A 22,600-nucleotide genomic window follows, 5' to 3' on the forward strand; every position below is an offset into this window, starting at 1 on the left:
ACTTGGTCTTTGCCTTGGCATCTACCCTTGGTCTTAAAAAAATAAGCAACGTATTGTCATATATAGTATATATTTTATTTCAGCCCAAAGGCCCATAAAGTATGTGATTCCTGGTTACATCGAGATTCTCCTGCATCACTGCAGCGGTAGGAGTATGATACATCAAGTTCATAAATTTGGACTAAATTTGTATATAATATTTACAACACAACCATGATTCCATGCAAATTTGTGTAAATTTTAGGTATTTGTTTAGTTATAAAATGTTTTGTCCTAGTTAATACTTTGGGTTTCAAAGCTCACACAAGTGAAGATACATTCCCAAAGACTGCCCTCAAAGCACCTTCAATAGCATCTAAAAAGCAACAAATCCTTGCACTAGTAAATGCATACAGCAGTTCTGTGGATTTTCGATCACATTCTCCTAGTTTATATACACAATTGCTTCATTAATTTGTGAGAAAATATATCGTCAGAACAATAAACAAACATTCACCAACACAAACCTCTTGTTACACAAGTTATTTTTGCTGATAATGAATCACTCATTCACCCAAATGTACACGTCACTTTGTTTACATAGCAATGATAATACACACTAACAACTGTGTAAAACCTCTTAGACAAATAATGCATCTGTATAAAAGAGAAAAATCTGATATGTTTTACATCTTAAAAGATGTTTATATATAAACAAAAAACACACCTTAACAGTGACAACCATTGTTATCCAGGATACAGATTTGCACAATATATCAAATGTAGCAGTGCCAGCAGCCACTTAGTTAAGATATAAATTATATTCTGAACCCCTATATATCATGTCACATATCTTTCTAATATCTACATTACATTATTAAGCACTTGACACCCTCAATTTTGAAGAAAAACTATATCTTATTTTGCACTGCTGGTTCATAGTCGGCGGAAGCAAATACTTCAAAGATGATGATCAATTACCATCCTTTTCTTGATAAAAAAAAAGCTTTATTAAGTCAGAGACTCAAATACTACTGAAATATCTTTTGTGTGGTACGGATTTGATGAGATCACTTTATAAAGAGATTACTGCGGCCATTACGTTTTTGGTTGAAACTGAGCCATGTAATAACTACAGTGGTGACAGTATGTTTGCCCTTCAACCACCTGTCTCATATTACACAAGTTACACACAAGAGCATTGTCTGCAGGAGCATCAATCATTTCAAAACTATCCACAGAATCGTCATCGAAATCATCCTCGTCACAGTTCTCCATAGCGTCTTCTATCCCCCCATTGACAGGGGCCCCTCTGCTGTTAGCCTCGCGCCTCTGAAGGGTCTGATGTAGCACGTGCATAAACTTATCGTAGCTTTCCTCACTTTCATCAGGATCGCCAATGAGAATTATGTTTTCGGAAAACGTGACACTTTTCTTCCTCTGTGCCCTTGACCCTGTTGAACGTCTGCGCTGTGAGGGTCCCTTATTTGATGTGGAATTTGATGTCTTGGATGCATCGACCAAACCTGTGTTTAATGTTTCAAACTTAGTTGCTAAGTCTTTCACTCCCAACTGATCCAAATCAAGTAGTCCATTTTGTAAAGAGCTTGGATCTGACCTCTGTCGGCTGTGTTTGATTTCCAAAGGCTTTTCAACAAAAATGTACGAGTCATCCCTAGTGTGGAGGCCATTTTGTTTTGGTCCATTTGTGACATTGGTTTCTGGGTAGGGTGGTAGTGGCAGATCATCTACTGATGGTGCCAACATGTTCTTGGAACCATTTGTTGCCTTAACATCAACCTGTAAAAATAAAACTTATTCAATATTTTCTGGTTTTTACACATCCATTATATATGTATAACCTGCATTACGTAAAAGTTACCATTAAAACTGTAATATGAACAAACTAAATGAATGACTTATAGGACATTTTTTTCTGATTTTCTGATAAAATACTAACTGCAATATCTAATGCTTTGGGTTTTTATGGAGAAGTGAACAAATCCAATATTTGAGAAAAACCTTCTTACCTTATGTTCTTTTGTTTGAGCCCCCAAGACTGTACAGCAAAGAGGGAAATGAAAAAACAAAACATGGATTAGACCAATGTCAATTTCATAAAGATTGTCTGTTAATAAAATTTTGTAACTGCATGATATCTAGACTGAAAAATCTAATTGGTCTGCTTTTTTTTTTTTGTACAGAGAGAAAATTCACCCATGCATTTTATACAGAGCCATCATAGCTTGCTGCTTACTGCACTTACACAAATTTTTCATTTCTCCAGTCTGCAACCTACCTTTGTTCTGTGTATTCTGGACAGGTTTGGGACTGCTAAGGACCGAGTCCTTCCTGACTGGAGGTGGTGGTGGAACCTTCTTCCCTGCAGGCTTCACTGGAGCAGGTTTGATGTTTGCAGCCTGCCACTGCTGCTGACTCTGAAATAGCTGCAGGTTCTGCTGCTCCAGTTGCCGCAACTTACTGGGAATTCCTTGGCCATTAATCACTGGACCATTGGACATTTCTGGTCCACTAGGTATCTGACCACTAGAGTTTGTAGGGCCATTCATCATAGCTTGACCACTAGGTCTAGTTGGACCACTGATCTTCTTAATCTGACCAGCAGTGTTGTTAGCATCAGGCTGGACTCTAGGCACAGCATAATGACTTTCCTTAAAATCTAACTTCGAACCCTGATGGGGGTGCTGGGAGGGTCCCTGGGGTACACCTTGGGGATGCTGACCCTGTGGTACCTTAACTCCCTGTGTTGGTCCCTGTTGGAGTGGATTATGATTTGGAATGATGGGGCGAGAGTTTGGCACAGCGTAAATCTTCTCAGGAGCATGCCTTGGTATTCTGGTAGATTGTTGCTGTGGTGGGAGGGTGGATGATGATGGCTGTGGTGGTACTACTGACTGTGGTTGCCTCAACTGTGAAACTGGAGGCTGTACTTGTGGATGTCTTGACTGCTGCTGTTGACGTTTATTATTGACAGGAGGCTGCTGGTGCTGTATGGACTGGGGATACTGCATTTGTTGTGTTGCTACAGGTGGAGCAAGCTGTTTCCCCTGCGTCTGTGACGGTGGTCCCATAGGATGCTGAGGTTGTTGACTATGATTTGATGATATGCTGTACTTGGATGAGGAAACATCACTTAAATTGGAATGTGTTGATAAAGTAGAACTCTGTCGGCTGTGCATACCCTGACCCTCTGATGATCTGGACCTTTGTTTTTCTATCATATTCTGTTGTAGCAGTCTTCGTATTTCCTCCTTGGTCATCTTACTCTGACTCTGTGTGGTAGGTCCCAGGCTTGTGGGTACTGTCTGGCTGCTTGTTATAGAGATCCTATCAAATTGGTCTCCTGGTGGGGGCACCAGTTGCTGTTGCTGCTGCTGAGACTGAACAACCTTTTGTTTGCTTAAGTAGTCCTGATAAATCTCTGCCTCTCTGTTAGCGCCACGTCCCTGCTCACCCACTGGTGCTGCTGATGCTGCAACAGGGCCAGCTTTCTGCTTTGATTTCTTTGGTAAAGTCCCATACAGCTGGATGCCACGTTCAGCATCATTGACTGCTGAATTGGAGACACCATCTGATGATTTAGAGTGTGGGATCTCAGACTGCCCCCTGTGCTGTGCCTCAGACACACTGGTGGACCTCCTGAACATGACCTCCTGGTAGCTAGGCAATGGCTTTCTCGGTTGCTGGGCAATATTACTATCTATAGGTGGTGCTGCCATTCTCCCATGTACACTGTGACTGCGATGCATGCCCTCTGACCTGTGTCGATGACCTCCGTCACCCCTGTGTCTCGTGGATTGCAGATCTGGCGCAGAAGTCTGCCTTGGGATCTCTCTAGATTGCATCTGGAGTTCATCTCGTACTGGAGGGGAATCCAGGTCTTTGGTGTCGGTGTCTGTAGTGCTAAGGGAGCTAATGCTGGAACAACAAGGGATGGTACATACAAATATTGTCTCATTTAGATTTCAGGAAAAATCTACTAAATCAATTAATTTTTTTTTCAAAATTGGTTTGTCAAATTCTTTTCGTTCTCAGACAAAGCCTTCTTGACACTGTTCAATATAAATTTCAACAGATAAGTTTTGCTACATAAAAAAAAACTGCTCTGGACCATTTCAACACCAAAGCTGAGTTCTTGAGAACATTTTATATTCATCCCTGAACCAGTCTCTAAATCCCTGATCTGAGAATGACCTATCTTATTAGTTGAGTGTATTTTGTTTTGTACCAAGTCACTCATATCATGTGGACAGCTGGTATAATTTCATACCTGATATGATCCTCACTGCTGACTTCACTACACGTGGACTGTGCAGACGTCTGCCTGCTCATGATACGCCTGTGCAGACTGCGCGACCGGAGCACACACGTACTGTGTTTCTTCTGAGCGTGCACCATGGAGTGCTGACTGGCACCTGGGGCATTCATGGCTTTCTTGAAGTATGCTGGAAATAAAAAAACATGAAATTCCCAACGATTGTTTAATATGTTAACTTCTCACTTCAGAATTCAAGGTGCTTTCAAATATTACTATCAACTGTGATGCAAAAATAATGCGTGGAAAGGAGTATTTTTTATTGTTAAATTTAAGCAATATATTGTTCACATCATGATGGAGAAGTCTTTACCTGTAGCCTGGGTACACAGCCACATTGACATGTGAAGATCCCCTCGTCTTTCCTTCTCAAATGATTCATTCTCAAGTTCTTCTGCCTTCAAACATAGCTTCTCAAAGGTTTCAGCTAAAACAAATGCAATTATACCACATTAAGAATTTGTACTAACACCTCAAAAACATTGTATTACCATGGCGAAGACAGTTTGATGTATGTTTGTTACGAGTCCAACTAAAATTAATGAAAGTTCACACCTATTTCCAAAATTTCTGATGGTATTCAACATGAGTTAAGTTTTTACATAATCTAATGAGAGTTAAGTAATTAAATTATTATTCTTGCTGTGTCAGCCTGACAAATACTCACCACCATCTGGTTCATCGCCTTCATATTCCTTCTGGATTCTCATTGGTCCTTTCTTGGTTACATTGATCTCTGTTGATTCAGGTTTGCTTCCTAAAATTGAAAAAAAAATCAAAAGATGAAAATAAACAAACAGTACTAGTAAACAGTAAATACATACAAATTTTATCTAACTTAGAGGGAGATTTAAGCCCACTCTTTCAAATTTGAACTTAACCAATGAAAACATGTGAAACACTCCTATTGCATAGTATCATTCAATTTTTCTATGAAATATACCAAAGAAATCATAAAGAAAGGCCTCATCATTCTATAAGTTGCTAACCTTGCTTGGAAGATTCTCTCAACTTCTCCTTAAAGAAGGCAGTTGCCTTGGGAGCCTGAAATGTAGCGATGTTCTCTGGAATCTGGGTCAAGTTACGATCCGTCTTAAATTGCTGAATGTTTCCATTGTTCCCCTGGTTGGAATTTAGACTTTCAGAAGACGACTTTCCATCATACTGTCCTCCGTGTGAGCTCTTCCCTCCCAGCATAGGTCCATGTGTGCGACCAAAGAATGCACCATTTGTGTGGCGTGGATCCAAGAGGGGAGAGTCTGCGGAGGTGCTACTGGCAGAACTTGCCCTATCTCCACTGTAGCCAGAGTCTCTGGACACATTATCAGGTATGTCCACTTTCAGGGCAGGTTTGTTCAATGGCAGGCAGAAGCCGTCTCTTTTACCTTCCCCTGCAAGGTCCTTTCTTGGGAGTACTGGTGTAGGAACACCACTGCTGGCACTGCTGGATGAATTCTGACGAATAATCTTCTGTTTATTGAGAATACTCTCCACTGCCCGTCGACTGATGTAGTTGTTATCTGACACATCTTCTCCCTTAGCAGTATATTTAGCATCAATTCTACTTTCAGAGTTGTATCTGGACATGGTTTTCTTTGGCAAGGGCTCTGTGGTGCCCTCTATTCCTTTGCCATGGAGCAGCTCATGAATTTGATTTTGATTAAGGTACTCCTGGGGGTAGTACGGGTTGGATATTGTTTGATGTCTTGTACTTTTTCGAGGCAAGGAACCATAGCCTTGGTCCAGCAGCTCTTTAGTTCTGCCAGAGCGAGCACTATGGGGGCGCTTCTTGTGAGCTGCTGCCACCTGTTGTTGAGGTTTATCTGATGTGATGTCCCCACCAAGTCTCTCATCTACTGACACAGCACGTTTCACAGTATGTGGATATGGGTTTGGGTTGACCACAATATGTTCAGGAAGAGGCTCCATTTTTATTTGGTCCTCCATGTCTCTAGAAAAGTCGAACCCTGCTATGTATTCAGATCCTGGTTTTGAACCTGACTGGCCAAATTCAAATCCATCAGTCTGTAGACCACTGGGAGATGGGGATGTGTCAGAATTGGACTGGTACCTAATAATATCTGCCCCCAGTTTTGGGCGTCCTTTCTTTCCACTGTCACGTTTCTGCGGCCCCTGCTTGCTGAAGATTGGAGCACTGAATGCAGAGGTGGAGTTTGGCGACAGCTGAGGAGCGTTAGGTCTCCTGTACTGCCCCTGCGTGGATAATGTCCAATTGTCCACTTCATCAGCACCTGAATTTGAATTTGGCACATCACCAGAGTTCTGAACCATAGGTGGAGCCACTTTATTGATCAAATCAGTCTGAGCATTGTGACCTTTAGTATCTGTTTTCTCATCTTCTGGTAAACCAGTCACTGCTATCAAATAACTCGACTGTCTCCTGTGGTCAACTGCAAGCTGTTTCTTATTGGCTGAATCCTCATCGCTGTCATAGGCATGCCACTCTGGTGTTGGAGTGACAGCACGCCGTGGTTCCACTGTGAACTCTTCTCTCTGCTGTTGAGATTCTGGGTTAGGTGTAACCGCCCTGCGTAGCGTTGCAGATGGGGGCATTTCCCGTGTTCTGCGATACTGACCAGCTCGTGGAGCAGGGCGGCTGTGAGACTGTGTGGAATTTCGGGAGTCTACAGATGCAGGACCTAAAACACAATATTGTAAAATTTGATATCATGTTTAAATTTTTCATTTTTCTCAAAATTGTCTATGAGTCAATGCTTTTGTTAAACAATGAATTTTTATAATTTGCGGTGTTTTTTTAACAACCTTGCTACAATGTTTTCACTAAATGAGTTATTTCTATAATTTGTGGCATTTTTTTTAAAAGCTAGCCACAAATAATATTACATTATATAGTCATCAAAATGAAAATGTACATATTAAACAATACTGTCACTGACACAGTCTCATTTTTAATTTCTTTCAGTAATACCTTGATTTCCTGTGTTAGCAGGGTTGCCAGGACTACCTGGCCAGTTAAACGGCTCATGTCCTGGTACCATAGTAGTCTTTTGCAGTGCAGTATCAGTATCAATTGCCGTGGCGTTGGGGTTTGTATACAGCAACAGGAGTGGCTGATATCTGCCTCGACACATCTTATCCACCACCCTGGACCAATCAGGTCCTATCTCTCTTACGGTGGCATCATCAAAGTAGATCCAGATGCCTTTCTTTGTGAAGAAGAATGTAGAGTAGTGTTTGCCATAGTAACAGACTACACCCCTCAGTTCTAAGGTACTGGCCCTAGTGTCTGCTAGGTGAAACAACTGAAATATACGAAATCGCGTCGAATTACACAAGATTCAATTTTTCACAGCAGGAACATCTTGTATTAATTTTCACATCAGATGACATCAATCATATCAAGGCTAATTATATGAAAACATTATTTTCCTGTTTATAATTTGTATTTCCCTTAGTAAAATGAGTTTTTTTAGCAATTCAACAAATCTCAAAAGAGCCACACACCTATTTCTAAAAAGTACATCTTACACAGCATTAAGAGATGATGGAACAATAAATACCACTACTTACATGATAGAGCACTATATTCTTTCCAATGCAGCGATTGACCTGTGTAATGTGGTCAGAGTCTGGACGATCCGAGTCCCAAATTAAGCCAATGCTCACTGGAACAAAAAGACATTGCACTTTGAGGAAAAATCAGATTTTATCAAGCTGAAAAATTAGGGAACACTATACATTTACGTGTCTTTTCAGCGTAATGAAATTTGCCATTTATAACATTAATGTACTAGTTAGCAGAAAGAATGGAATACTTATTTATCAAATGCAAATAAATTAATTAATTAATATAATCATAAATGCATTCTAACATGCAGGCTATACCACTGTCATAATTCAACAGGATATCACCTGTCTACTTACCAACATCAGGACAGTTAATTAGATTCTTGCGGATTGGTATTCTCTCACCACAGTCACTCTGAAAAAATATTCATTGATCAAAGTCAGTCAAAAGGTATAGTTAAATAATAGGTAATAGTTAAAATGTTTATTTTTAGTCATATTCAGTGACATCCTAAGCCAAGTGTGTTGGTAAAATGATCTCCAGACTTCCTGTCTTGTAATTGACAGTAAGCGAGGCACAAAAACTGCAACTCCTTACAACTATTACCAAATATAAACACTCCAATTTAATTAAGAGAGACCTTAGCCTCGGAGGCAATAGTGGATGAGAAATGTGACACCAGTCATTTTCTGGATGAGAGGTTTCTCTTCTCTCGTACTTCCTCTCCTCCCAAAACAGCTGTGCTACATAGGGTTCTGTTCACACATTAGACCCAAACAGAGTAATATATGATAGGTAGGAGCAACATAAAATTAATCTCATTAGTAATGACCTTCCTAGAAATTAACACCAGTTTAACTCCCTAAAACAATATTTGGCAATTACTATTGAACTAAATCAATGTGCACAATTAACTAATTCTCATTTAAGAACCAAAACTCAGAGAGAGAGAGTGTAACCAAATTCACTATAAGCAACCGCCCAGGACTTCAGAGTCAGGTTTCCCAGGAATACTTTTTCTAAACAGCAAGTCCACTGAAGCTTAAAATTGCCCTTTTTACCAAAACTGGTGTTGTTTTTCATGTGAATGTGTGTCATTTCAATTAAATGATAAACATCTCACTTACAATAATAAGGAATAGATTCTGAGCCCCTGCAATAATAGTCCATATTTAAGAGACCAAATAACCAGTAAATCATACTCACTGGACAACTCCTCATGTCACCCTCAGATGAGGCATTTCTCAGTAGTAAGCTGAAGGCTCTGTGGACATCCTCTGCTGGCAGCCCATCCTTGACCATACGCTGGGTATGCCACCTGCAAGAGGAAATTATAGAAAGCCCTGGAATAGTTTTTAGTTTATCCATCTTTTTTTGTATGTTTGTGTGAGAGTTACATCACTAAGGTAGTAACATTTAAGATACTTCAAAAGGTGTAAAAAGTTGAGGGTATGACCATAAGCACAACTAGTTTAATAACATTTTTTTAGTGAATACCTTAGCGAGATGATAATTATGGAAGAGAACAGTCAGTGAAAATCTTCTTTATCATGAGTAAAATTGGTTGCATATTTATTTCAATCAATAGATAATACTTAAAATATAAATATGCATGAAGATGAACATAAAAGAACACCTCTCTCTCTCTCTCACTCGAAAAAACACAAGCCTGGCTACCAGCTATACACCATAAAACACTCTACAGACAATTTATCAAACCACATGCAATACTGAAGTTGCAACCATCTGCAACCAGACATTTATTTTTCTTGATCACTTCCCAGTTACAGATGTGTAACCTTACATAACCCACTGGTATTTCATCCTGACTGGCAGTGGAAAGGAGGCGCAATAAAGCCCACATGCCACAGCCTTCCAGTGTGCACCCTAACATGTCTAGACATCTACACAAACCAGGGATTCTTGTGAAAAGTGTGTGCAAAATCTTTTTAGTTATGTTAACTGTGAGGTTTTTTTTTTATTTTATGTAATTTTGTTTCCAATTTTTTAAATAATTTTTATCTAAGAAATACTGTCCACTTTTTAAACTTTACAACATTAATGAACAACCTCAGGTTGCATGAAATTTCTTCTTTTTGCTACCTTTAAATCAAAAGTTTGTATTTTTGGTATGAACTTAATTTTTCTTCAGTCAATGAATCTAAAATAAATGAATGTGGACAAGAAGATTATCAATAATGAACCAATAATGAATTAATACCACAGACACAGATCAAACCTGAATAACGTATCAATCTGATAATAAACAATGCCAAATATATCATATTCCTGTCATCTAAATTAACCAGTAATTACTTCTGGTTTTCCTGTTATTTCTTCACCCTCAGGAAGCTAAATACATTAATTTCCTCTCTATAAACAATAGGAATAGCCCTAATATAGGCACAGAGATAGAATTTCAGTATAAACTAAACAGTTCAATTATCAAGCCAAACACAACTGTATCTGTCTAAACAATAACCTAGTCAAAGATATCAAATCACAGACCTCAAAATTTTGACTAATCACTAGTGTTATTGTTTTCTTGCTGCCTGATGGAGTGTGCTCTATGTAAGCACCAGGTGTGTACTCTATGTAAGTTACATGAAAACATGTCTATTCAATATGTTTTAAATGTGTTGCCACATAGTTCCTTGTTTCTTTGTCAATGAAAAGACCATTCAAAAGGACCATTCAAAGCAATTTTTTGACATTATTAAGCATTCTAGGAAAGGAACAAAATGCATCTCAATAAATAATGATTCCAACACAGGTTTTATGTGGGAGGCACAGGTGCTGAGTTTCTAATAGACTCGTGCATGATTCACCACAATATGTCACATTTGTCAGTAGACATCTATCAAGACTGCTACCTAACAATAGTTTTTAAGTAGCTGTTGAAAATCTATATGAGTCAGTGTGCTGACAAACTGGAAATTTTCTTTTTGTTCACTCTTTCCTCTGTATTCACATTATACATGTCTGACACACGGCAATCACACACCCAAACAAAAATAGCCACACATATTAATGATCATATGCATGCAAGAAGGCATTCAGTAGTTATTACAAATGTTTCGGTAGAAACACATCTGAATATCTATACACGAGTAAAACCATCTGTGTATGTGACTAAGCAAATGCACAAACACACACACACACACACACACACACACACGCACACACATGTGCACGCATCCCCATGACTTACGCTAAGGCACTTGTAGACACATAATGCACCATCTGACTAAAGGGATGAGGTTCTGAAGTGGCCCCACACTTGTTACACACAACCTGGAATACAGCAAATACATATACTTTATTTTTCTGAATTATTATTATTAATAATAATAATAATAATAATAATAATAAACAATACACATATTTCCATAGAAAATTATGCAAAAAAGCACATCCCTGTAAATGTTATGAGCAACATACTTTCAAAGAAACTTACCAAAATACAACTATTCTCTCCTGAACACATAACAATGGGTTTTAATTTCATATACTCATCATGGATTCCTTCACCATATAGGTTCATATAAGTGTGAATATTTTTTTTTCTCTCTGAGGACAAACTGAACTAAAATATATTATCTCTTAGAGCTCATTCCAATAGAGGTCACCACTGTCCTGGGACTACTTTCACTAACTTCAGATCATCACTTCTCAGTAGTAAACTTCTAAGAATCCCAGGTGTTTCCTCAAATTTACAGAGTAAAGGAGGAGCCAAGTATGAAAGGAATACCAACTATATCTACCATCTCACCAATAGGTTGCTCAAATAGCTTACATACATACAATATCAGATACATCTTACAGACCTGCTGACTTCAAAGACTATCATAGTTTTAAGGCTGCAGAAATGAGAGAAGCTACAATATAATCCCTGGAATTTCTGCAGAGAAATGGAATGACTCAACCTGTATTACTAGATCTGGTATTTTTTACAAAATTCTGCCAAGCATGGCATCCCCAGCACATGTTTAGAAAATACAACTAATTTCAATTCTGTCATAGTGACCTTTTCTTTGAAAATTTTGTTCAAAGATCAAAGGCTGTGAAGGGTTTCAGAAGCACCACTCAAACTTACTTTTACTGTTGCATATATTTTTGTCTTAGAAAATGTTCTGCCAACACTTCTCTCTTATTTTTCTTATATATTTTCTTTAACCTACAAGCACTGCTGGTTTTGCCTTACCTGTTCTACCACAGTCATAGCAAATTTCTGGTGGGTTATACAGTGCTGTGCATTACACATATCTTCATTCTCATCCTGGGCTATGTGTCTATGGATACGAGTCAGGATGTTCTCCTGTAAAATATCAACATGTAGAACTGTTAAATCACTGTATGAAAAACAAGACGAGATGTATATTTTATTTATTTATGTCAATGAAGTAAAATGAACATGTAAAATAAAACAATTTTTTTTAGGCTGAAGTTTCATTTAAGTTACTTGGTGAGTAAAAACCATTGTGTAAACTTCATATTTTTCATTTAGAGTCAAGGGCTCTCTCATAAAACCTTTAATAAAACTTGGAACACAAAATACAAAATTAAATCAACTCTTTAACACCTAATGACTGATAACTTGGGGACCATTCCCAGTCTCTATCATACTAACTGTGGATCAATCTATCTCCTAGGGGATTCTCACTAAATTGAATCGTTTAGCAGCTTCAGTAGGTGTGCCAGACATCTAAGCCACTTAAGCTGAAAGCAATTTAGAGAGAAACCCCTTACAGATGGATCGATCCTGTGGGATCGACCTAGGTATGGGAACCCAGTCTGAGGATAACTGAGAGCTCTAAATTTCAAGCCTGCTTATCATGATATTCTCCAAATAAGACTAGCCACTTCAACCCTACAAAAAATAGAAACATAAGCAATCAGAATCCACTGGACTCCTTAATGGAAATAAACAAAATGCTAAAATGACCCATAACATAGCTATTCCCTGAGACTCTGCCTTGCTACTTCTATTCCCAGCATGGAATCTACTTGTCCATATCTCTCAGCAAGACATTCAGATAGTACACTTAGGGCAGAGTTGGTGGTCTTGCTTCTAGCTTTCAGGAATACTACATAGCTTGGACCCATGGTAGTACACTTTTTCAAGTTTTAACTAAATACCCAAAATGTATTATCCAAGTCCTAGCTTTATAGCAAAATTAAATACAATTTGGAGACTGTTTGCAGAAATTGAAAAAAAAAAAAAAAAAAAAAGAATGAACTAAAAAACAGACAGACGGACATATAATTGAACAAACTACAAAACATTTAAGCAAACAAAAAATAAATTTCATTAACCCAAACATATAATCTACATCTTAGCATCTCAGCATGATTTCAGAATTATGAGTTGGTTGGTGGTCTGACTTTTTGCTCTCAAACATTCTATCTAGTCACTACTAGCATGTAATGGGAGTAAAACAGCTGCAAGAGAGATCATTTTCTCTCTCACCTCTAAAAGAAAAAGTGCACCTTGCCCTCTAGGTTAACATCACAAACAATCAGCGTAACATCTTCACCGGCTAACGGATGTTTTTTTTCTTCTAGTTCAGAGCATTTTCTTTTTTTTTCTTTTTTAACCTTTTACACATGCAGAACATTTTAACGATCTGGTTTTTTTTTTTCCTTCACAGATGTGCAATCTGTTAACATCCAAGCTAGCAAATTTATTGTCATTAATTCTTGGCATTAGATGAACCTAGATACTTCATTCATCCTCTAATGGGGAAATTTATGCTTTTCTCTGATTTCAACATAGATTGCATTCAAAATATATCAATTTTCGATTAAAGCACAACAAAACTAATGAATACACCAGAAATGGTAAAAATAAACTACTGCCTTCACCATCAACAACTCACAAATTTTAACTTCTCGAAAAATTTTGAACCTTTTTACTGAGATATCCAAACATTAAACACTTTATTGCTGGCTATTTGACCCCACCCCTCATCAATGTCTGCCTATGGCAGCCGTTCTCCAGCCTTCTGCCACTCAACGTCTCATCATCAGCTGTTTACACGCTATTACACTAGAAATTAATATGATCAGCATCTGGTTAGCTAACACATAAATTCCTCATCAATGTCTTACAGCACTCCACGTGTCTGAGGGAATTACTGAAGAACAGGTAATGATGTCTTCATTGAGAGATTAAGGAGAGAGTCTGTGGCTCTCTTTTTTTATGTTGTTTCCTTATCTCAGTCCACTTCTGTGAGAGAGAGAGAGAGAGAGAGATGGGTCTAATAAAACAGTTGCAATAATGAGATCAGTTATTTTAGAGATCAGAGTACCAGGCGCCCTCAGCTACTGAGTCGTCCGCACTCAACTTGGTACCAGCATGACTGGTGAATAAATATGCCACTCATCCTAGGTGTGTAGTTGTTATGCTACATAACACCATACTGACACATGAGATACCATCAATGTTTTTGGTTTGTAATGCATATGCTGGTCACTGTTGACTATAGGGCTGTCAGAATTGTCTGTTCACCTGACAGGCTCAGTACCAGAACTGCAGCTTTGCTGAGGCATCCTCACCTGGAACCCTAGATCTTTATATTGAGCTTGGTCTAGGGGAGTGGTTCAATCCCCCCCCCCCCCCCCCATACCCCTAAAGCACTGATTTCATTTTCATCCAACATGGCTACTCAAAGTATGTGGCAGGTGTTCTATCTCTGTTTGCTCTCAAACTGTCTTATTACGTGGCATTAATCCGGCAATGTATTTTAAATACAACAAAACAAGAAACTGAACTGTAAGATTACGCAAGGCATATAGACATTAAAGCAATTATGGTGTGCCAAAGCTTCCTGAAAATAGTATTGAATCGATACTGTCAGGAAGACTTAAAAAACAGTTTTCTAGTACCTTGCTTTACGTGAATAAACTAGGCTCATATACAATTAATGTAGAAAAATTGCAGACTGAATGTTTTTCTGTTACCAAGGCAACAATGAAGCCTAATAAATCTCAGATTTCCCTCAAATTATCACACAATGCAAAAAAAGATTGAACCACAAAGAAAAAAAAAACACAATATTCCATCTGCTGGGTTTCAGATTAACATTGTTTTCTATTTTTATTTGACATTATCACCCTAAAACACAGATTGTTTTGATCCACCAAAAGTGAAGTTTGACACTGACATTTTTTCAAATATTTCTTAATATTGTTAGACTTTCATGTGACCTGATCTCTAACGCAGCTCAAGTTTCAGTTATTTTTACTGAAACACTGAAACAGCGTGGATGGAATAACCCCAATGCAGCAGAAAATTGACATTTACAAAATCAGATCTCATTTGTCACAGAAAATCCCCCAGTGTCCAATATTAAACTAACCATGATAGGCCGAAAGTGCCAGTCTTAAAACTACAGAAAAAAAATCACCAGAAATAAAAGCAAGGCTGTCACATGATAGATGTTTTTCTAGCCAAAAGCTTTCTTTATCCTGTCATCTCTTTTTGACAATTTTTCTACACGAAACCTTTAAAAACTTTTTTGATATGCATACAAGTTCGTACTACATACATGTTACATAGATGTCTATCAGTAATGGGACAGCTACACCGATCCTGACGAGAGATTGGAACTAATGGGCAAATAAAGCAGATCAAACCTGCTGATACCAAACAGGACAAACAACTGGCAGCTGTGATTTACCTGCCCTGATAACCAAATTGCATGCTCCTCTTTCATATCTGGACATATTAACTGAATAAACAACAGTTAAAAACAACTTTGTTTATGAAGAACCATGCCGAAAAGTGGCAAAGATTTACAGCATTTTTTTTTTTTTTTTTTTTTTTTGCATTTGATTTAGACAACAAAAGCCTTTTGCTTGCTCCTTATATAAAGAAGTATAGACAATTCTGATATAACGTTGTTTTGTAGCAACAATAAATCCTTATTCATATCAGCTATAATCACTCAACCTGACAGACAACAACAGGCAACTTGATAACACCTGGTGAAGTACGATTCTAGAACTATTCCGATAACAAGTCATACTACAGCAATGATTGACAAGCACATTACTGTAAACACCTCATTTTATACAACACCTTTACCATCAAGTTAGCATAATAAACCAGCAGAGATCAATGATTTACATCATCATTTATGTAAGGTAGATTAACAAATTGATCAATTCATGTCGGGCAATCTGTAACATGACAGATCAAGATAGACGGGGCTTTGAAAATTTCCGGCATTTGTCATTAGATTTTGATCCTTTTACCTCAACACAATAAATACATCAAAGGCATCATTAAATTTATCAACATGTCTCAGTCTGTGAAAGACAATGTTACAAAAACAGAGATTTAATGCCACAAAATGCAATGTGCAACAACTTACGAAGCACTCTGCAGCATCATCCATGTGACCTAGCTGAAACCTCTGCTCATTGGAGAAGTTCTGTGCCAGCGCCTTCCTCAGTGCATCAGGTGGCAACGCCGACTGGTCGCTATACTGGAACTGTGTGAATATCACCTGGAAGATAAATTGTTATAATTGACAGAATGAACTTTACTTGTAACATGAAACAACAAACCTGACTATGTGATGGCTTCTGGTATAAGAGTAAGGAGACTGTTGTTATTTTCTAACAACTCCTTGAAGATTGGTTCTAACTTCTAACAGAAAAATTTCAGCCATCACTAACACTATCTTCTTATCCACAGCCAATTTCTGGTCTGATAACTTCCTAATCTATAAATTTAATTCAGCAACCTAGAAAAAAGAACCACAGTCTACTGACTTAGACACCATTGAAGACTGTGCATTAACCACAAATGTTATAAATATTCTGGTAATTAATTAATGGGGAATCCACTGGTTTACTTGTTGCTAAGTAGGAGCAAATGGCCCCCAAGGTTTAACAGAGGTAAAGATAGTAAAATGGGATATACGAAATCCATTCCAAAGCTTCCTTCCATAATTAGTGAACACTTTGTAACTTTCAATTCAGTTCAACAGGCCTACATCCCTTCTTCTTTTTTAAAAATCTAATGCAATGTTTAATGCTGGTACAGACAGTACATACATTATATGCATTCAAGAAGTGTATTTTTTACTCTATGTAACTTATTAGTATTTCACATGTGTTAATCCACATGGAGTAAGCAATTTTCATGTCAAATATAACCTTGTGGCAAAAAAACATCTATCATGTCTTTGACTTAAAGACTTATCAGGCCTATATGTGTGAATTTATTTTCTTAAAGATACAATTAGTCTTATTCTATTCAAGAATTGATTCATCTGAATTTTCAGAATATATTCTATTAAAATCTTATTAAGTATGCCCTTCAGAACACTGCAACAGTCATAGTGCACTGAACCCCAAGGATTCTTTCTTCTTGAAGGCAAAACCTGTCATAAAATATTCAAGTGCTCTTTTTATCTTTCAAAAGGCTATACTTATAGTTTTAATATTAATCATAGTCACACTTGTCACTGTCAACCCTATGACAGGTAAGTTATTTAATGTATGCTTAGAGCCTAAAAAGAAAAGTTGGGAAGGGTGTTTTGGAATGTGGAGGAAATCCTTGTTCTTTTTAACCATCACTATAAGACCTATTTCAAGTTTTCTAACTAAGAATATACTAAATATGAACTGTAAACGAAGGCAAACATTACACTTCAACTGAAATAAATACCAAATCAAATACTGATATCATAAAGAAAAAACAATTCTTTCACATTTTAAAGCAAAACAACAAACCTGCTGCATTTGCCAGCTATCATAAATACACCTGTGTTTTCCAACATCTTTTCTCAAATTAACTTTTCTTCCTTTTTAGATCACATCATTTTTTCAACCACATGGTCAAATATGAAATATATATCGGACATGAAATAAAACTACCACTTGTCCCTTAATTACATCAAATTAGATCCCTTTAAAACCCCAAATGGTGGACAAGACGCTGCTTCCTTACCTTAGCCATTGTCCAAACACCACTCCACAGGCCAGTGAACACGAGTGGGCAAGCCACAAAACTACACAGAGGATAGAACACCACAAATATGTGGGGGATGGTGGCACTGATAACTATATCACAATGACTACTGTGGCCATGTTACAGAGTAAAACATGTGGGCTTGGCTTGTATTATTACATCAAAGTTATTGTGTCCGGGTTTTTTTTTTCTCATGTGATGGTATGTGTGTTCAAAGGGGACGTATGAAGGCAGGTTTTGAGAGTTGGTAGGAAGTAAAATGATACAACAATACCTGCTACTGTTGCACTAGCTTCAGATTCAAATTTTGAATTGATATATATATATTTACTGATAAATTGTGATAATAAAATCATAAACACAGATCAGGATGGGGCCTAGTAATGACTCGTGCCACAGCCAATGATGACTGTCAGGGGAGATGATAAAATTAATTGTTTTACTCATTCCAATCTTTATAATAAATATTTGGCATGGTATTCAAATGTATTCTTTTCAGATGAAATAATTCGATAATTATGAAACAACTGTGAAAAAAAAAAGCAAGAAAACAGTAAACTTATTATATTTTATTCCAAATCAGAATTTATTAAGCATATGATTAAATTTTACTATGCTTGAGTGAGAATGTATTTTCAGTCCTTATTTTCTGATACAGACATTTTTACATCATAAGAAAAGGAGGGGAATGTTTGGACAGGTTTAACAAAAGAGGTTGTCTTGAACTCATTACACTGGGGACATATGTACCTGACATAACCACATTTGACTTCTATAAATTTGCATTTAGTACTGCCAAGTGCCAAATGATTTCTTCAGCTTCCATATTATCTACATACTATACAAGGTAAGGAGTGGTAGCTATACTTATTACCCGCTTGCACAGACAGAATTAAATGGGATTCAAATACTATGTGCAACTGCCCAGCTTTGGTCAAATTTTAATTTAATTTCGTACTTTCTTATCCACATTGCACAGAGGAAAAAATAATCTTTTTGAATGGAGGTAAAAAAACAAACCCTTGGTACAGCTTCATCAAGCTAAGATAAGAATACAGAGAGGTCTGTGCACTCTATAGCCACCCTTCCCAAACAACATGTTCACAAACTTGAGAACATTAGAACACATAAACATGTCACAGTTTTTACTATCATACTTAGCAATCCTGACAAAAGTCACACACATCCACATGGGATCTTACATTGTAAAAAGATTGCATATGTAATAAATAGCACACATCTTACCTTCAAAGCACAGAAAATGCACGAGTTTCCCATGCATGCATGTCCCGTCAGCATCCTGAAGTTACGACGGAATACGTCCAGATGCCACAAAACCTGCAAAAGAAAAAAATTGAAATAATAAAAATGTCTTCATTCAGAGTATGAAACAAAGTCCATTACTACATATCTGCATGCTAAGATAAAAATCTAAAACCTGTGGGTAATGAAAAATTTGATTCAAAGTTCAATGTTGTGTGAAATAGAAATTTGAAATTTAATTCCCATTTCTCTGTATATACATAGCTGAAATAAAATGGATATGATGTTTTTAAACATCATTTCCTTGTAGATCCACCTAAAAATCAGAAAAGCTAAAACTCATAAACTGCTACTTCAAACTTATGCCATGAGCATCAATTTACTCAACCTCAAAGAATACTACACTTATACTAGCAAAGTAACCACTATACGCAGCAAGTGTCTGCATTAAAACAAATCTATTGAATTCTCTTCATTACCCCTGTATTGAAACAAAGTGGTCTTATTGCAGATGTAACCTCTTCCAATCTTAAGCTGACTTCCTGTAAAAATCTTGCCCCAAGTCTGTTGTCGAAAAGCTCGAATATAAAAGCTTTACTGTATATTTTGTGGAAGTTAGTAATCCATCAAACAGCATGGTATCAAACCTTTTTTAGACTACAAAGGTGAGTGTGCTGCCCACAAGCGCAGTGACAACCACAATAAAACTTGGTTTATGTACATTATTGTAATTTTCCCGTCTGCCTAGGAGCAGGCCATCATCTGTCTTGACATAGAACAAGTATTCTGTTAACAATCCTAATTGAATGTTTTATCTGCCTCAAAGCTTTATGCCATATGCTGATATAAAAAAGGTTAAAATGAATTTTCAACTGTTCTGCCTAAGGAAAACTTTTTGACGTGTCACATGGTATGGTCTACTGAATAAGGGAGATTAAACTATTTTTTATTTACCATTTTATTGCCCTAGAGAAACGGTGCTGTTGTCATGACATGGACCAAGGTGTTGGAATTCTACACACATGCACGTGTAATTACCATTTTTATTCACAGAGGAAGATGTCATGAAACAGAGCACACTATTTTGGCTATAAAAATATATGTCCTACGGCTATTTACCTTTACAAATTAACAACTAGCTTGTTGGTAAATGCATTATAAATCAAAGATTTTTATTGCTTACCTATAAATATTTACCATGAAACTATAAATAATCTGCCCCCCCCCCCCCCCCCCAATTTTCCTGTCTAGCTTTTGTGAATTCATATTTGAATTTTAGCATGATTTTTAGCTACTGGTGTATTTTGAAAGTAGTTTTTTGTTGTTTATAATGTGGTAGAAATTATCTTAGGTTTACAGCAGTTGTTGCCAAAGCATTATATCACGCTTCTTTATCATGTGGCTAAAAGCTTTCAGACAGATACATTTTTTAACCAAATCAAAATTTATCTAGCAAACTAATGACAGCAGCTGTAATCTTTTCACTGCTTCTGCCAGAAAAAAAAACTTTTCTATCATGAAAATTGACTTTAAAGGAAGCAGTCCAATTTACTGTTATGCAATTTGCTAATAGGTCCAAATTTCAATATCCTGGAGTGGAGCCTTCCCTGGCTCATCCCAGTAACACTTTCAATGTGTACCTTTACACCTGTGTTGATATGTTTCTTATGGTCAGATAACTCTGTCCAGCTGGTCAAGATGAAATGGACAAGACAGCTGGTTAGTTTTATACCTGACCTTCAAGTTGATTAGTGACCAGGTGATATTTAACAGGCCCCTGATAGATATAATTTACTATTGGCAACTATCCAAAATAACCTAGAAACTCAAATCTTGGAAAAGTGTAATTTTGAAACAGGTGTGAATCTTTTGGTTTGCAATGAAATTTATTAACTTTTAGTTTCATCATACTTTTTTTTATCATAATTCAAAATTTTCAGCACTAAGCTATGAGAGGGAATCTTCCCCTTAAAACATGATTCAGGAAGGATTTAATAACACTAGGGCAGCCAAATGAGACTGTGCATTGCCAGATAGAACCAATACCTTCTTGTATTCCATCACAAAAAACCCTAAACAAACACTTCTGGCTTTTTTTTGTGGTTATGATGTTCAGAGATCTATTTAATGATGTCTGGGTCTAGTTATCTTTGACTGGAATCACTATTTATGCAGCAGTGAATATAATCTACCTGTCCTCTTGTATTGTGTTTAACAAATTAGACACCATTTTTAGCTTCCGTAAGTCTTTACACTTGCAAAAACTTGCCAAGCTTTTGATATTATGCTTTTTTAATGTGTTTATACAGGTAATAAAGCTTTTTAATATTCTAAGGTAAAGGGAATTCTACTGCATCCTTTGCACCTGACAATCATCACAATACTTTCAACGAAAAAGATGTTTTAAAGTAGCAATGCCACGTAGCTCTCATTCTTCGTTTCACAAAACTCTGTTTTGCAATTTTACACAGGTAATTATATTGAAAATATTGACTTCAGAATTTTTTTTTAGAATAGTCCCTAGTTCTCATAACAAACCCCAGCCTAACTCTATATCAGTACCCAAGGGCTACCCTCTACCAGGGCCACAAATCCATCTTTCACTAGATATTCACAGATGTCCCTGGTTAAATTCGGGGTTATTCTATGTACTGTGCCTCAGTGATAATGTCCACATAAAAATAACGGCAGCCCTGGAAGAGGATATCCAGGGCCTAGAATTCAAACGGCACTGAAAAGGTCCCCCATGCCCAAGAGCTAGTTGACCTGAAGTCAGGAGCCTTGAACTACGGATAGAAAAACTGGTAAAATGTTCCCCTGGATCCAATTGAGCCACATCTAATACCTGTATTATTTGGGGCGGTGACATTTATCATCTGGAATCCTTTGTTAAAAAAAATATCTGGAATAACATGCCCTTGATGCCATTGTCAATACGTAAACTTAGCTATATACTTTTAAAAAAAAGTCTTATCACTTCTTTTTTTGGGTACGTGTAGCTTTGTTTTCTTTACCCAAAAATGTCTCTTATTTAAGGTCTATCTGTTAAGAAAGGCAGTATTAACTACTGGTTTAGACATTAAACAACCTGACTGCATGATGCCTTGGTTAAAGTTTTTGCAAGGTCAGACAACTGATGTAAACAGCCATGTGCTACCTGACACCCGACTTTGTATTGTAAATCATTAAACAGCCTGTATGTGTTATCACTACCCTGGTGACTTGTCAATGCCATTGGGAATTCTTTGTATATAATTTTTTATATCAACTTAACAACCCATCTCTCAATATCATTAAAATTAGATTACTTTAAAACTGCTTTCTTGGTCAGTCTTAGCAATTCAAATGTAAATGTGGGTACTTACTTATCCATTACAGAACTGTATATATATGTATTATTTTGTATATATCATAATCATATGTCATCACTTCTCTTCCCATATCTTCATTTAAAAATTACTTTTAGTGTTATATGACAATGACCCAT

At 37.0% G+C, this 22,600-nt stretch overlaps 1 protein-coding gene across 6 annotated transcripts in view; it reads right to left on the reverse strand.

Annotated features, from left to right (window-relative positions):
• Positions 1 to 61: 61 nt before the first annotated feature.
• Positions 62 to 22,600, reverse strand: part of LOC106156068 (uncharacterized) — a 42,633-nt gene continuing 20,094 nt past the window's right edge. For 5 of the 6 annotated variants that reach the window (XM_013531165.3, XM_024076753.2, XM_087003101.1 and 2 more), the window contains exons 3-17: positions 19,096 to 19,188; positions 16,244 to 16,378; positions 12,070 to 12,183; positions 11,077 to 11,159; positions 9,072 to 9,183; positions 8,222 to 8,279; positions 7,868 to 7,962; positions 7,266 to 7,599; positions 5,305 to 6,975; positions 4,983 to 5,072; positions 4,629 to 4,742; positions 4,271 to 4,445; positions 2,279 to 3,918; positions 2,010 to 2,038; positions 62 to 1,779 (exon numbers count right to left, since the gene is read on the reverse strand). In XM_013531165.3, coding sequence (XP_013386619.2) covers positions 1,078 to 1,779; positions 2,010 to 2,038; positions 2,279 to 3,918; positions 4,271 to 4,445; positions 4,629 to 4,742; positions 4,983 to 5,072; positions 5,305 to 6,975; positions 7,266 to 7,599; positions 7,868 to 7,962; positions 8,222 to 8,279; positions 9,072 to 9,183; positions 11,077 to 11,159; positions 12,070 to 12,183; positions 16,244 to 16,378; positions 19,096 to 19,188 — 5,445 coding nt within the window. In that variant the 3' untranslated portion in view covers positions 62 to 1,077. Of the gene's footprint in view, positions 1,780 to 2,009; positions 2,039 to 2,278; positions 3,919 to 4,270; positions 4,446 to 4,628; positions 4,743 to 4,982; positions 5,073 to 5,304; positions 6,976 to 7,265; positions 7,600 to 7,867; positions 7,963 to 8,221; positions 8,280 to 9,071; positions 9,184 to 11,076; positions 11,160 to 12,069; positions 12,184 to 16,243; positions 16,379 to 17,829; positions 18,192 to 19,095; positions 19,189 to 22,600 lie in introns of those variants that run through there. The other variant, XM_013531173.3, reaches the window with a different exon arrangement.

Source organism: Lingula anatina, chromosome 2, assembly GCF_051362555.1.
Source record: "Lingula anatina isolate TDL-2025a chromosome 2, LinAna3.0, whole genome shotgun sequence".
Lineage (NCBI taxonomy): Eukaryota > Metazoa > Brachiopoda > Lingulata > Lingulida > Lingulidae > Lingula > Lingula anatina.